The 16,664-nt window shown below is 40.5% G+C and overlaps 2 protein-coding genes across 2 annotated transcripts; both read left to right on the top strand.

The window, feature by feature from the left end:
• The first annotated feature begins 4,835 nt into the window (after positions 1-4,835).
• Positions 4,836-10,358, top strand: eif3ba (eukaryotic translation initiation factor 3, subunit Ba). Its single transcript, XM_030789795.1, has 19 exons — positions 4,836-5,053; positions 5,739-5,931; positions 6,020-6,139; positions 6,282-6,339; positions 6,447-6,575; positions 6,736-6,893; positions 7,013-7,144; positions 7,250-7,316; positions 7,467-7,513; positions 7,666-7,876; positions 7,987-8,059; positions 8,148-8,270; positions 8,366-8,444; positions 8,549-8,687; positions 8,809-8,934; positions 9,037-9,114; positions 9,219-9,327; positions 9,563-9,678; positions 9,810-10,358. The coding sequence occupies exons 1-18, from the start codon at positions 4,951-4,953 to the stop codon at positions 9,664-9,666; spliced, it is 2,049 nt and encodes a 682-aa protein (XP_030645655.1). The 5' UTR covers positions 4,836-4,950; the 3' UTR covers positions 9,667-9,678; positions 9,810-10,358.
• Positions 10,359-14,159: 3,801 nt separating this feature from the next.
• Positions 14,160-15,473, top strand: chst12a (carbohydrate (chondroitin 4) sulfotransferase 12a). Its single transcript, XM_030790886.1, has one exon. The coding sequence runs from the start codon at positions 14,160-14,162 to the stop codon at positions 15,471-15,473; it is 1,314 nt and encodes a 437-aa protein (XP_030646746.1).
• Positions 15,474-16,664: the final 1,191 nt, after the last annotated feature.

Below are 16,664 nucleotides of genomic sequence, written 5' to 3'. Positions count from 1 at the left end.
GTGAATGAAGCAGATCAGGAGTAGAGAACTCAGCCTGTCGAGTCCAAAAGCCCTGCTATTCTTCGTTTTTTCTTCAGTTTTGTTTTTTGTTTTGTTTTGTTTTGTTTTCGTTTTTTGTGGGGGTTTTTTTTGGTCTGCCTACCACTGTGAGTCAATTATTGGCTGAAAAACTGCTTGCACCTGTACCTCAGACAACACATCAGCTTCTGACTGTGGAATGAGAGGAGGTGAAGAACCGCTGCATTCTGGCCCCTCGGGACCAGACCTGTGCACCTCTCACGCACTCACGCACGGCGTAGAGTGCAGTCAAATCCTCACCTCCTCACCTCACCTCCTCCTCCTCCTCCTTTTCCTCTTCCACCTCTTTTATATTCCAGTTATCACCACAGGCTTATGGAGGTCTCAGAACATCACCAAAGCATTAGAGGTGTACTTGTTGGTTTTGGTATCAATGAATTTTCCAATTCCTTTTTCTTTTCCAGTTCACTTTTTTGTTTTTTTGTTTTTTTTTGGTTTTTACAAGTCATCACTATGCAGATTACTAGGATGTTGTAATATGAAATATCCCAGAATGGCCCAAACATTGTAATGTGTCAGAATGTTTGAGTTATCCTCAGCCTCAAGTTATCCTCAGCAGGCGATTAAAAGAAGGAATAAAAAAAAGAAAAAAGAAAGAAAAAGACTCCCAACCCCACCAACACACACACACACACCCTCCCCCAATCTTTTCGTTGGGAAAAACCCTTGATCTCTTACTACTCTCCATGCTCTCTACATGTAGCTCGGTCTGCCTTGGCTGTTCAGCAGTGAGAATAAGTTCATTTCCCCAGTGAGATACTGTGATAGGTTACACTTACAATATGCTTTTTCTCCAGCTCTGCATGTGTCATCAGTGACAGCCTTTGCTGACTCATGCGTTCTTCAAAGAGTCATCAGCCCCTCTAATCAGCTTCAAATACGCAAGTGACTCCTCGTTGACTTGGATGTTGAGCTTGTACAGTTACTGAGTTTTTTTGTTTTTTTGTTTTTTTTTCCCCTCTTTAAGGGTTGTTTACCATGCAGGTTTGTGGAAAGTGTATCGTCGGTTATTCTTTTTCATTTTGAAATGAAGGTTGTTTTGTAGCGTGTATTGAATATGTCAGCTGTGTCCCCCTTCATCACTGAAAGGAGAAAGCCAGTGCACGGTAGACATTTTCTAATCAAGACCTTGTCAAATGGCAGAGCTGACTGAATGCCTGTCTGAGTCACAGTTGATATGTGCTCAGCTGCCCCCTATCCTCCACACTCACAGTAATGTTTCATCTATTCTCTCTCTCCCTCTCTCTCTCTCTCAAAAAAAAAAAAAAAAACCTTGAGCAGCCAGGAATGGTCTCGAACAGGCTGTTGGATTTCAGTAGGTGAATTTGTGCTCACTTTGCTTCTGTGCTTTCATGCCTTCTCTCTCTCTTTTTTGTTGGAGAAGCTCACGTGTGCTAGCTTGGATGTCGTTTAGTTCACATGTTGTCCATGAAGAATTGCTTATGTGCCTCCTAATCAACCCTTCTATCTTCTTTCTAGACTTAAACCTCTTTGTGCCATGGCTTTGAGATTTGAATCTAACATGTCTAATGTCATAAACTCATGGAAAGACTGGTATATTAAATCTTTACGTCACAAGCCCAGTCATGTCTTCCTAAACGCAGACTAACCTTTTAAAAAAAGGGGTTAGCTGTGCTGTTTCTGAGAAAAAAAGTTTAGTTCTGCTTTGATTCCATGTCATTCTCAATGGAAATGTTCTTTGATAATGAGACATGATAATGTCCCCTGTTGCTCCAGCTTGGGTAACTATCTACAAGTGATCTACTTTACCAGCTGTTTGACTTTTAACATTCATCCCATTGTTGCCCTGATAATCTTATGTCCTATAATTGTAAAAAGAGTGAAACGTTTCAATTTGATTAACAATTATAACATTTGTTTTGTATATATGAACTGTATAAAAAGGCAATAAATATCTTTATGCTGATTGACCATATTTCGAAATGTCTTTTTGATACAGTAACATTTTACAACACTACTAGTATCTCCTTCATGCAAAAACATCTGGAGACTTTTGTTTTAAAATTGTGATACTGTTTTGGGTTTCTTGTTGTAAACGTGTAATTGTTTTAACAGAAGTCAAGATCATCACAGCTAGGGTGAGTCTACTTCAAATAATCAAAACCAGCTCATTTTAAATCAAGCCTGAAATGAACAACCATCTTTAGTATAAATTCACCACAAAGTTCACCCCTCCGCCCTCCCACCACCCACCCCTCCCACCCCCCATCCGAACAAAAACAAGCAATTTTCTGTTTTTATGTAATATTCATATCATGCAGATCTGTTTTAAATCAGTGTTTTATATCAGTGGTTTTTGGGCTCGGCCAAAAAAGAAGATTCTTTTTGAAAACCTATTTGTAGTGCTTCTTTGTGTGTGTTATTAAGATTTTGGGGGTTTTCTCAAGTCAAATGCCTAATATCTATCTATATCTATAGATAGATATCTATAATATTTATATCTACTTTATTAACTCCGAGTATTTCAAAGGTTCTGTACACTACACCATGTACTCAAACCTCATTTTAAAAAAAGGCTTCTTTTTTATACCTACATCAGAGTTTTTGGCATACTTTAGCTAACTTTTTTTTTTTATCTCACTGCAAGGAGAGGCACAGACAATATTTTCAGTTTTTTTGTTATTTGTCCTTTTTATTATCATTTGGCAAAAAAAAAAAAAAAAAAGAGAGGAAAGAAATGGTTGTTTGGTTTGAAAGAACTGTTTTTTTCTTTTGATTTGAAAGACATTTGAAGCAAGTCCCCTTGCGCTTCCTGTGTACTGCTTTGAGAAGAAGTTCAAATGTAAAAAAATAAACAGGGGTTATGCAAGAGTTAATCAGTACAGGATGTTTTATCCCGAGTGGGCTTTCATTTCTGGGCCATTTTTCTTTAAGTGACTCACTGACTGAAACCTATTGTTGCCTCCTCAGAATGCCCTGTCACCGCCTATTTTAAGTCCCATTGTCACACTTCAGTTGCTTTTGCCTTCTGCTGACAATTTTTCCTCATATGTCAGGAAACTATGTTTAATTTTTCCCTGAACAAAGAAGGCTCATTAACCAGCACCTAACGGACACCCCCCCATCCCCCCACCCCCCACCCTCCGTGTCATCGCTCAAACTCCAGTGTAGAAATGAGATAATGTCTTAGGACACAAAGCTCCTTTCTGTGGGTAAACTCTGGCTTATTTACATGGGCCACATCTCATGACTCTTGTTATCCTTACATTTCCTGAATGCCCCCCCCCCCTTTTTTTAACTTAGGAGTTGACTCTGCGATTTAATCATTTAGAATGTGGGTTAGACCCAGCAGCTCTTGGCATCATCTCAGGTTATGATCATATTTGAGTGAGGTCTTACACATTTGTGTCTTCTGATTTTGTGCTTGATTATGCTAATCCAATTCACCTACCACGTATATGTGTGTTTTCGCACCAGCTGAACTGGAAACATGATGGCATGAGGGTGTCAGATTTTTGAGGTGTTGGTTTATTGGTTTTTAGGCTCGGCGTAGGCTTGTAGGTTGAATTAAAACTTTGAGGAACAGACTTTTAGAAAATGTAACAGAGAAAAGCAGTTAAACAATTAGTTGAGAGACAGGTAGGTTACTCGAAGTCTTGGTAACAACCCATACGACAAAATTGTCTAAATAAACTTGAAATTTGCTGTCTGAAAGTATGGAAAAACAAACTCACAGTTTAATGAACAATAACAATAAACATTTATAAAAATGTATCTTTTCTGATTTCATTTGCTTCTCCAATGCTCAAAATGGAATTGGATAAAAATGTTATAAAAGAATTTTTACACAGGAAAGAATATCGGTTCTTCTGCTTTTAGTCACCTTGAATCCCTGATATCACTGCAAATTTGATTTAAAATGTTCCTCTTTGTTTTAAAATTGTCCATAGAGAATGGGTTTGCGTTTAATATGATCTTATAAATATCGACATCACCGAGTTTCATGAACTTTATATCAGTATGATGACTTATATGAGAGGTTTAACTGAGGTTTAGTCATTTGGAAACACTTGGATTACATTTGATAAGAATTTGTTTTCGAACCATGACGTCTTGTCCATCGATTTTTTTCAGCTTAAATTAGCTGTAAAGGTAACAGTTTAACCATTACATAATAGTGACAAAAGACAACTCTCTTCTTATTAAGCAGTGTGAATACATAGAAATAACCCGAATTTAACCCAGTTGTGGGTAAACACTGTATAGTTTCTCCCATGTCACTTTATTAGGAGGTTAAGACTTGAAGCCATTTCATTTCAGACAACGTAACCTTCAACCTAAGTCCTATGTCGCCCTCTGTTGACCAACTTAAAGACCTACTCTACAGGAGCCGTATGGGGGAGGGGGGGCGGAAGACCAACCAAGGCTATGCATCCAATTGGACAATGTAGGCAGGTCCCTCCCTGTCAACTACACTATGACCAATCCACCTGGCTCACTGTGCGCATGGTTGAACTTCCTTAGATGAAACGGAAATGTGGGGGAGGCCTTTTGGGAAAAACCAAAATTAGAGAAGACGGGGGTTTGTTCGATTTTTTTACATTAAAAATGAAATATTTTATACAGTTTACTTGTACACATCATAGATGTCCTATTCTTATTTGAGTATATTAGATGATTTTGTCCATAAATGTATGTGTTGTGTCGTGTGAGAGCTGCCATGTACCATTTTTTCTAAATTGTCATCACTTCTAAAGTGTAGTTCGAATACATGGTACAGTCCTTTTCGCACTGCTGAGTGCTTGGCGCCGGGAGCATTGCACATGGCCTGCTAAGTAAAATTTCTGGATAACGACTTTGTGTTCCGCTGCAGAGCTATTTTCCTTTGAATTAGTCACAAACGGCATCTAAATGAGAGATACAGAGGATATGGAGGCTGAAGCCGAGTTTGATGAAGGCGAAGAGCCTTCATTCAGCGATCCTGAGGATTTCGAAGATGACATCAGTGATCAGGGTAAGCGGAGTGAGGAAAGTAGCCGGCTTCACAAGGCGAGGCCCATAACGGCGTTTAGAGCCAAAGTAAGATAGCGAAGTTGCTAACTAGCATGCTTTTGACAGGGGGCTAACGTAAAGCTGTTGTCTGATATACGCCTGCCAATCGAGTAAACTATTTTGTAATCCCTAAACTCATATGCGTTTATCGTTCGTGTAAATTAAATAGCGTTCGCCGGTTTGTGGGCACTTTTTATAGTGCTTGTTATAGCCAACATAATAAGCTGAATTTGCTACAGTCTGTAGGTAATTAACGAAGGTATTTAAACCATGTTAGCGCATCTCTAGCTTTTTATCCCGGTAGCCACTTGGGTTCTTAAGCTCCCGACTTCATTTTAACTTTGTGATATGTGATTGACTGAGGCGTGCACATTTTTTTTTTTTTTTTACCAAAGTGCGAATAAGATCATCTGAAGATTAGTTGTGAACCTCCATGGTCATCTCTGAGGAACCATGATGTTCATCAATTGAAATATCACTTATTCATCAACCGTCGTGCATGTCTGTTGCACAGCGCTGTGTAGATGTATGACGCTTCTTGTCATAAAGTTATGGCTAACAAGGCAGTCAGTTTCCTCCTGCATTACACGAAAATCGTTGAATTTTAAAGACAAATGACGATTAGTCCGTGTCTCTTTTTCCTCCAGAGCTTTTGGAGGACGTTCTCAGGGAGAAGCCACAGGAGGCCGATGGTATTGACTCGGTCATTCTCGTGGATAACGTCCCTCAGGTTGGACCAGAGCGTTTAGAGAAACTCAAAAATGTCGTCCACAAAATCTTCTCAAAGTTTGGGAAAATCACCAATGAATTCTACCCCGAAGCTGATGGCAAGACCAAAGGGTGTGTATAACTTCACTTTATGGTTCTTTATTGTGGATGTTAGTGTTTTGAGCTTAAAAAGGTTATGTCTGTTTTCCGCCATTGTCAGGTACATCTTTCTGGAGTATTCTGCGCCAAGCCATGCGCATGAAGCAGTGAAGAATGCCGATGGGTATAAGCTGGATAAGCAGCACACATTTCGTGTCAATCTCTTCACAGACTTTGACAAGTAAGTCAACATTATTTTAATCAGCTGTAATTTGTATATTTACCTCTGACATGTATTTACATGTTGTTAATCTTACAATAAGTTGTCTTAGTGTACTGCTAAAGCTTGTTAATCACAGGTCATGCCGTTTTCCTCTCCCTAGGTACATGGCAATCAGTGATGAGTGGGAAGCTCCAGAGAAACAGCCCTTTAAAGACTTTGTGAGTACTTTGAATCATAAATGTATTTTCCATTAGGAGGAGTCGTTATTCTATTCAGGGAACTGTGTCTGACACTCCAGATCTTTATTGTCTCCGTGTTTTAACAGGGCAATCTCCGTCACTGGTTGGAGGATCCTGACTGTCGTGATCAGTATAGCGTGATCTATGAATCTGGTGAAAGAACTGGCATTTTTTCCAACGATATCAAGGAGCCCATCTTAGTGGAGGAGAGGGCGGTAAGTCTTCTCTGCAGGCTCTTCTTCTCTTTGTTCACGTGTCTTTATCCGATAGCCTTCTGTAGTTCTGTCATCCCATCTTTTCCTGCAGATATGTAGGCTACCGGTTCAGACTTAGGGACATGTTTTGGTAACAGCCTTTTTCTTCTGTCTATGACAGCGCTGGACAGAAACATATGTGCGCTGGTCTCCCAAAGGCACCTACCTGGCTACATTCCATCAACGAGGGATTGCTCTGTGGGGAGGAGAGAAGTTCAAGCAGATTCAGAGGTTCAGCCATCAGGGAGTGCAACTCATTGACTTCTCTCCATGTGAGAGGTAAGGATGCACCTTTTGTCAAAGATACAGTCAGTGTCAGATGTGCACTTGCAGGTCATTTGACCAGCTGGTTGGTTTTGTCGTGTGCTTGTTTGACCGGAGGACCTGTTTCGTTTCAGATACGTGGTCACTTTCAGTCCGCTCATGGACACAAAAGATGATCCTCAGGCAATCATTATCTGGGATGTCCTGACTGGGCAGAAGAAAAGAGGGTTTCACTGTGAAAGCTCTGCCCACTGGCCTATCTTCAAGTGAGTGTGGACAAACTGACGCATGTTTATCTCTAGCAAATTAGAAGTGGTCTGTGTAAGATAACTTTAAATAGCTGTCTTAAGCGATCAACTTGTTCTTTTCAGGTGGAGTCAAGATGGAAAGTTTTTTGCCAGAATGACTCAGGACACACTTAGTATCTATGAGACTCCAGTAAGTTTCTGAAGTGTTGCTTAGTTTGCTGTTGAAGTTTTGTTTTGCCTACATCTGGTGCAATTTCTTAGTCTCAATGTTTCTTTCTCTTGTTCCTCCCTGAATGAATCGTTGGCTCAGCTAATGCGTAATTGTGCTTTTTCTCTGTAGTCCATGGGCCTCCTGGATAAGAAAAGTTTGAAGATAAATGGAATTAAGTAAGTGCTGAACCATCCAAATGAATTTCTTGCCAGTACTTTCAAGTGATGCAACATCTTGAATCGACTGATTGTGCTGCCTTGGTGAAAGCTAAAGTTTTGAACCCAAACTGCTTACCTTATCAGTTTTCTTTTTTATTTACTCTCGGTAGAGATTTCTCCTGGTCCCCCGGTGACAATATCATTGCTTTCTGGGTGCCTGAGGACAAAGACATCCCAGCCAGAGTGACCCTTATGCAGCTCCCATCCAGGCATGAGATCAGGGTCCGGAACCTGTTTAACGTGGTGGACTGCAAGCTTCACTGGCAGAAAAACGGTGACTACTTGTGTGTGAAGGTGGACAGGACTCCAAAAGGAACACAGGTATGTGTCTTTACAGCAAGATCAGTCTGTGAAAGGACAGTTTGGTCAAACCTGTGTGTCTGTGAGTTCAAAGTTTTAACCTTCCGTTTTGTTTTGTTTTTTTTCATTAGGGTGTGGTTACAAACTTTGAGATCTTCAGAATGAGGGAAAAGCAGGTCCCTGTGGACGTTGTGGAAATGAAAGGTGAGGGATGAAGCCGTGGCTCGTCTGTTTGTATCGCTCCATTTTGTTCTGTCAGCTTTGCCCTCATGATTTTCTTCGCGTTCTATAGAGAGCATCATTGCTTTTGCTTGGGAACCAAATGGCAGCAAGTTTGCTGTGCTGCATGGTGAATCTCCAAGGATTAACGCATCTTTCTACCACGTGAAAAACAACGGCAAGATCGACCTGATCAGTGAGTATCATTTGTGGGACTGATGGATGTTTAACTGTAGGCTACACCGAGTACTCTTAAAGAAGTTTAATCTGTGTTCTGCCTTGTCTTTACAGAGATGTTTGACAAGCAGCAGGCCAACAGCATCTTCTGGAGTCCTCAGGGACAGTTTTTGGTCTTGGCCGGACTCAGAAGGTCAGTACTACCACAATAAGGGAGTACAGCTTTGGCATCAGTTTTCATGGAGTGCAGTAAGATCCCAAAATTACTAACGTATACCAAAATTCTGTTAACTGTAGCATGAATGGAGCCCTGGCGTTTGTGGACACCTCAGACTGCACCATGATGAACATTGCTGAACATTACATGGCTTCGGACGTGGAGTGGGATCCGACAGGCCGATTTGTGGTGACTTCTGTCTCCTGGTGGAGTCACAAGGTACTGGTGCCTCCTGAATCCGATTCCATTCACTTTTCAAGCACAGAAGGATTTTGTTTCTCCTCAGAAATGCTCAGATTCCACATGAGTAACCTGACCCGTTGTTTTCTTGTCCTCTCAGGTGGACAACGCCTACTGGCTCTGGACTTTCCAGGGCCGACTTCTGCAGAAGAACAACAAAGAACGCTTCTGTCAGTTACTGTGGAGACCACGCCCACCCACTCTTCTCACTCAAGAGCAGATTAAGGTGAGAAGAAGCGTGTGGTTAAATTTATCAGCAGGTGAAATTATCCGTATGTGTTAGTGCACACTCCCATTGTTCTTTTTTCCCCCCTTCCACATTCAACAGAACATCAAGAAGGACCTGAAGAAATACTCCAAGATCTTTGAGCAGAAGGATCGTCTCAGTCAGTCCAAGGCATCAAAGGTAAGGCTACGATAGGGTTTAGTGAGTTTTTGGATTGAACATTTGGCGACTGTCGATTCATGACGTGGTTTCCATGGTGACTCATGTGAACGTTCTGCACACAGGAACTCGTGGACAAGAGACGCTCCATGATGGAGGAGTATCGCAAGTACCGCGAGGCTGCCATGCTGAGGCACCAGGAGCAGAGACCTCTCCGTCTGGAGCTCAGAGGAGGTAGGAAAGTTAAACCTGCTCTATTTAAAGGACTGGTCAACCCAAAACGAATTTTGAAGTTACACTGAGTGAGGCGTGACGAGGGTAAACATTTTGCAAAGTAAACGTTGACGTAATATTTGGTTTTCAGCGAACGCCGTGTCTGGTTTTTTGTAATGCTCGGCTAATAAAACGGTTTTAATTAAAATGGTTGCTGCGGTATATTTTGAACGGTGGTAATGCGTTTTGTTTCCAGGCGTGGACACTGACGAACTGGACAGCAATGTTGATGACTGGGAGGAGGAGACCATTGAGTTTTTCATCAATGAAGAAATTATTCCCCTTGGAGACCTAGCGTAATCCCAATAACTGGTGAGACGCCTTTACAGTTTGCTTTTTATCTTTCTTTGTTTATTGTTTATTCAATTCCATGTGTCATCTGTCATGCATTTTTCAGTTTGAAATAATTAGTATTTTTTTTCTTTTTTTTTTTCCACCCCCAGTGTTTCGTGTTTTTGTTTCTCCCCTTTCCTTGAAGAGGAGTGCAGGCGTGTTGGGGGGAACACAGTTGAGATTTTTCTAAAGTATCGGGTGATTCCTTTCTCTCCTGGATAATTCTTGATCAGCATCAATTGAGTGCCTTTTAATATTGGTAACTGTGGAAGGAGAATTCTGTGCCACTGTTTTGCTGCTTCATTTGGTACCTGTTCCACTTTTAGGAGACCACTCTCTGCACGAGAGCTCTGCCTTCTTTTTTTTTTTTTTTTTTTTTTCTACGGCCAAGTTTATACTTTTTTTCTACGGCTCGATTCTGCGAACGAGTAAAAGCTTGGCCTCGTCGTTCAGGGCTTTAACCACGTCACACCACGTGCCACGAACTGTTTTTACATCACCGACAGAATGGAAAAGCGTCTCTCTCTGAAGGTTTTCCAGACGTCGGAGCGTTCTAGTGTGCTAAACTGGCACTACAGCTGGCTCTATCCTCCTCCGTTCAGATTATCTGATATTAAATGCACAACAAGGTATAATAAAGACCATTTACACATCCTCTCCTTTTTGAGTGTTTGAGTTTCCATTACGTTTGTAATTTTGCTTTTCTCAGACAACGCTGAAATGAAGTCATTCTGACTGAAGCTTTCACATAAACCACAGGACTTAACCATGCGTCGTCGGTGTGAGCACAGATGACGTCAGTTCTAATATTTTCACTTTAAGAGTGATCTGAATCTGACAGGAATTTTATGGTTTTCTGTGTTACACACAGTAATGTTGTCACAGTTTGTGTCGTTGGGATTGTCTTGCTTGGCATTAAAGTAAGAGGCTTTAACTTACCTAATGTGAAAGGAAACAAGAATTATGGATCAAAATCTACTCTGAAAGTGAGTGTTTTAAGACATGCGTACTGAGCTTATAAAGTGAGTTTAGTCATAAAGTAGTATAATTATGCAGTTATTCAGTAGTTTGGAATGAATAATTATTAGGATTTAGATCTTTAAAATGAAACATTTATTGGACACTGATCCATATAAAGGAAAGGATACGTAGGGATGTACCATAGGGATGATGGCGTCATAAAATTGTGCTTGAAATCTTCCTGGTTCACACTAAGTTTTTAAAATTTTGTTCCCCTGTTCAACTCATTGTTCTTTGCAAGAAACACAATACCTGGGAGGGGGGGGGGGGGGGGGGGGGGTAAGGGCACTTTGAACGGTGCTCTGAAAGAGGATTGCAGTACTTAATCCTCTGAAACCATGTAGGTGAGAATGAGTCATAGGTAAGAGGACTGGTTGCATTGTGGTCAGTATATTTAGTTGGTGGTTGATATGCAGTACAGTGAAGCAAATGTTCCCGCACCTTTACCTTTTATGGTTTGATGCATGGCTTTGTAAAGTGTGAGATTCTGTCTGTACTTCCTGTATTGATGGATGTCATTTACTGCTTTGCTAGCATTGTCCATCACAGGTTTACTGACCATAATTGCAACTCTTGACTTCTACTTGCAAAAGTTCATCACCCAAAAGAACAGCTAAATACAAGCAGTTAAATACACAGACCCCTCTGAAGTGGATCTGAGATACATGCTTAGGGTCTAACATGATGATTGGCTGGTACATACAACCGGAACCTTTGCTGCATTGTAAGCAGGATCAGAATGTGCACATCAAAGGAAGAACTTCCTGCACATGACCCACTTTGATAGGCCCGTTAAATTCCCTAGGGCATCTATAACAAATGAAGTATAGGTTAAGACAGTGCATCCTTTGTATAGGAAATGTCTTTGTTCAAGAGAAGAAATGGTTTAAACTCCTGAAAAGAAAAAAAACAACAACCAAAAAACTGATAAGGCAATACAACTGTCTCGTGTAAGTAAACACTAAGTCTATAAAATAATAAGTATGTCTGTCAGCCAGTTCTTTACATGCAAATAAAACTGGTGCTATTAATGTCGTGCCTAAAAAACAATTCAAGTGACAAGCAGTCTTCAAAAACCTCATATACTAAATTACCGGTAGTTATCAATACTGCGGTTCGCCCTTAAGTGACAACAGCCAAGGGATTCGTATCATTTATGATCGTAAGCCCATGTTTGCGGAATCGGATCACAGAATGAATTAAAGTCACTTCTGTCCAACGTGCACCACGCGGTCCTTTGCCTAAGAAGCCGTTCAAATCTCGCGATGTTAAGGTCTCGCGTTGACTTGGTTGTGAAGCTGTGTATCAAAATACCCCGCTTTCACATCCCTTCTCAGCTGACGCCGTCTGGGTGGAGAGATCTGAGGTCCTGTGGTGAGGTGAGTCTACCGTTACAGCCATGTTTGTAGACACGTTATTCTTTTGCAGTTTCTATTTCAGCTGAGCACCCAACGACTGTTTAATATGATTTCGCTTCGGATAGAATCTGACCTAAGTCAGAGTCTTTACCCTGCTGTTTTTAGAGGGACTTAAATGGAAAATGTGATTCAGAAGTGATGTTGGCACTTGCTAGAATATTTTCAAGAGTAGACTTTATCTTGTTAAATGTGAATAATAGCATGGTATATATACAGTGTCATCTGAAGAGATAATCTACTTACTGTATGTTTAGCTGCAGTTTTCGTGAGTAGGTCATTATTCCCACTACCCCCAGTCTGAGAGAGATGGTGTCAAAGAGCCACATTGTATTCGGCAGAATGTGAACGATTGCTTTTTGCACATGATGAACAAGTACTGTATAGTGCAGTGCTGACAGCGTAAAGCAGAGGGAATATTAGTACATCTACTTATTTTTCGAACGAACCAGTGAATAATTTGCTGAGATATTTTAGCGTTTGAGTAGTGTTTGAAGAGTAACCTAGAATGGAGCGGAAGTAGTGGCTAGGCTGATGGTCAGTCCGCTATTCACATGTCAGTGTCCGAGACTCCCTCCCTGAAACATTTGAGTCACATGAAACATCTGCCTCGCAAATAGTACTCATGCAGACTTCATAAATCTTATTACGACGTAATAGTCGGAAACCTGAAAAAAAAAATGACCCAGTAATTCGTCTTACTAAATTTGGAACTGCTTTATGTTGTGCAGTCGTTTAAACGCCAAACTTCTGAATGGTTGCCAGCTCGTCATTGCCTCAGAAATGATTGTCTAGACTGTATGGAATTGCTATATACATCTTATGCTGAAGTTTTCTGACGCAGAAACATGTTACAGGTTATCATTCAAGTTTTATCAACATGTGCCAACACGTCCGCTATTGGAGTGCTATGGTGTTTACTCTTAAAGCGATTGAGTGCGACTTCTGGCAGGCGCTTAGTTTTCTGTCTGCGACGAGTGTCACCGGTACATAATTCTTCGTGATAGTAAGCATTATCAAGTAATAAATCTTTTTAAGTAAATAATCAACACTCGAATGTAATTGAATATAATGTGTATAATTTGAATATAATGAATATAAACTGAACACTCAGGCCATTGAAAAGGGCCCACACCTCAGTACATTGTTCCTCTTTGGAAGAAATGAAAAGATACAGTTGATAAGCCACCTTCACACATCCAGCCCTTTTTAAATATCAGTTTCAGCGACCAATACTTTCAGACTAGTTTTGACGGGTGTACACCACTGACACTGACAATTCAAGCTACCAAAAGGTGTTGAATCACCAGTAATTCTGTTACATCTAAACTTTGACAACTATTTAGTCATTTTTATAGATTTTACATAATTTCAGTGAGTGATGAAGAGATGTACTGTGCTTTAAAGCCACATACTTAAGTGTGTATGGGTAGAGTCCGTAGAGTATGTTTGAGGACGTTTTGACCTTGTTTAAATCACACTACCATACCATAAAGTAGTCCTTTAGGATAAGTGTAACTCCAGCCGTGGAGTGAAATTCAGGTTTACTCGCAGCTGCCCGTGATTTTGGATGTTTGACTTGAAGTCCTTTTTACTTATTTAGTAATAAAGTCTTTTTGTAATGTAAAAAACAGACTCAAAACCACGTGAAGGATCAAGGGCTTTATTTTATCAGCTATGTGATTGTATAGTCCCTTACTTCCAAATGACGGATACAAAATTATAGATTTGCCTGAAAAGTGTCACTTACAAACAGCTTTTCTTTTCTTTGTGCAATCAAAAAGCTATAATATGAATAATAATAAAATGAATAATAACAAATTTACAGTATGGCAGATTCATTGTATTTCCCCAGTTCCTTTATAACTCTTACTCAAGAACAAACTCAGTCATAAAGAGTATTTTCAACATCATGGAAAACTGCATGCTTGTGTCGCCATGCTGTTAATATATGCTTTGAACTGATCTGTAGGTTGCAATGTTTCCCACATGGGAAGATGATGGAAACCTGGAGCTGAGGTGAAGATGGCACATGCCCTGTCCAAGTCAGACAAAATGGGAAAGTCAAGATTGTTTCGCATCTTTTTAATCCTTGGATCTGTCTTCATGATCCTGCTGATTATCATATATTGGGATGACGTGGGAGCGACCCATTTTTATTTGCACACCACTATATCTGGGCCTCATTCTTCACGTGTCCCTCCCCAGGGACACCAGAATCCAAAACAAAAAGCAGAGGAAGACAAAGAGAGTTCTTTCTTGTCAGACATCGATGCATTTGTCAACCAGTTTTTGGAAGGTACAGCAGACCCAACCGAGCAGGTTAGAGAAGACAACGCACCCGCGGGGTCTCACAACGACTCTATGGAGTCGAAGGCTGATGAAAAGTTTGTGCCAAAACGGGAGTGGAAGATTCACTTGACCCCAATCTCCACGGAGATGAAGCGGAGGCAGGAGACCAGAAAACGGTTGGTTCACGACCTTTGCCATAGCAACAGCAGCTTGGATTTTCCTGGGAAGAACAGGACATTTGACGATATTCCCAACAAAGAGTTGGATCATCTCATCGTTGACGACCGGCATGGGATTATTTACTGTTACGTTCCCAAAGTGGCGTGCACGAACTGGAAGCGCATCATGATCGTGCTGAGTGAGAGCCTGTTGGTGGATGGAGTGCCATACCAGGATCCTTTGGACGTCCCTACAGAACTCATTCACAACAGTAGCCTGCACTTCACCTTCAACAAGTTTTGGAAGCGCTATGGAAAGTTCTCTCGCCACCTGATGAAGATCAAGCTGAAGAAATACACGAAGTTTCTGTTTGTTAGGGATCCTTTCGTCAGATTGATCTCTGCTTATCGTAACAAATTCGAGCAGGAAAACGAGGATTTCTATAAAAGATTTGCCGTCATCATGCTTAGAAAATATGGCAATTACACCAATCCACCTGCCTCAGTGGTGGATGCTTTTGCTGCTGGGATTCGCCCGTCTTTCTCAAACTTCATCCAATATTTGTTAGATCCTGAAACTGAAAAAGGAATGCCCTTCAATGAGCACTGGAGGCAAATGTATCGTTTATGTCACCCATGCCAGATTAATTATGACTTTGTTGGAAAATTGGAGACGTTGGACGAGGATGCCGAGCACTTATTGCGAGTTCTCCGCGTTGACAACGTGGTCCAGTTCCCAGCGAGCCACCGTAACCGAACAGTAAGCAGCTGGGAGCAGGACTGGTTCGCCAACATCCCGTATGAATTGAGAAGAGAGCTATACAAGCTCTATGAAGCAGACTTCAAACTGTTTGGATACTCCAAACCTGAGAAGCTTTTACATGAGTAAAATATGTTTTTTTCTCCATGACAGTGGAGATTTGAATGAAATAATGATATTTTTGATGCCAAGAGGTCTCGTGTAACTTTTTTTTCTTGAGATGTCAAAAAAAAAGGTGACTGGAGAAGATGTGGAGGGTCTGTTGTGTACTTGTACATGTTAGAGTCTTTTACATTCATACTTGTATATGTGTGAGTCATTGGAATGGGACAGTATGTGAGGTGTATGTTAAATACAAGGGCATTGATCATCTGTACTGAGGACATGTTTCTTTGCGTACGCTGGTGATCCCTTTCCGCCAAACCTCTAGATAACACGTCTGGTTTAGGAATTTGGAGAACAAATGTATAAATGGCTCATGTTGAGTAGGAACATAAAATAATAATAGTGATTATTCCACCCATACAAGATGTACAATATTTCTGGTATGGTCTATAGGGATTAGATAATCCCTGTCCTCTTTAGTGTACTACATCTAACTATGTTTTATCCTGAAAGAGTCAGGTTTGAAGATTTCTATAGTTACATTTCAGTGACTTTGGATAATGGAATGTGCAAATGTCACAGAGTAGAGTCATTTTGCCCCTGACACTGAGTAAGAGTAACACAGTGTTTCAGTCTCCCATTAATCAAAGCATTAGAATATACTGTTCTCTCCTCACAATGGACAGATGATATTTTTGTATTTTTTGCTATTCAATGTGAAAAGAGGAAGCACTGTTCTCTTGAGCAAAAGGTTAGGATTCTTGTTAACACCAAGTTCTACAATTTATCTTTTTTTATGCTGTAATTTCTGACTCAAAGGGACCCTTTTGACTCATACACAGATAATGGAAATTGGGATTTTGGAGCAAGGCTGACCACATGCACAGATATTCAGTAAGTGTCTGAAAATCTATTCAAAGGGATCATTTGCAATATGGCGTGTACCAGCTTCACCTCATTTTAAATTACTTTCACCCACCTCAGGTTTCAAATATTTAGCGTTTTTATTTATTTTATTTCTTATTTGCACAATTCAGTTGCGTCACTTGCGTAGCGCATAATGCATATAGTTGTGTTAAAAATGTTTACTCGCAATTTCAACAACTTTACAAACAGTTCTTCTCCTGTTTTTTTTTTTCTACCACCCCATATATCTCTTTGGTTAGGGTGTAATAAACAGAAACGTCAGAAATGTTTTCTGGATGTTTTATGTGA

The sequence above is a fragment of the Chanos chanos genome, chromosome 13 (genome assembly GCF_902362185.1).
Source record: "Chanos chanos chromosome 13, fChaCha1.1, whole genome shotgun sequence".
NCBI lineage: Eukaryota > Metazoa > Chordata > Actinopteri > Gonorynchiformes > Chanidae > Chanos > Chanos chanos.
The sequence above is the reverse complement of the archived record's forward strand: the minus strand, read 5'-3'. Positions and strand labels throughout refer to the sequence as shown.

What these genes read in the sequence shown, in the direction of transcription:
- eif3ba (XM_030789795.1), top strand. Translation starts at nt 4,951, where the DNA reads ATGAGAGATACAGAGGATATGGAGGCTGAAGCCGAGTTTGATGAAGGC. An exon ending in GCCCACTGGCCTATCTTCAA is followed by an intron (nt 7,145 to 7,249) that starts GTGAGTGTGGAC and finishes TGTTCTTTTCAG; the next exon opens with GTGGAGTCAAGATGGAAAGT. An exon ending in TTAGTATCTATGAGACTCCA is followed by an intron (nt 7,317 to 7,466) that starts GTAAGTTTCTGA and finishes TTTTCTCTGTAG; the next exon opens with TCCATGGGCCTCCTGGATAA.
- chst12a (XM_030790886.1), top strand. Translation starts at nt 14,160, where the DNA reads ATGGCACATGCCCTGTCCAAGTCAGACAAAATGGGAAAGTCAAGATTG.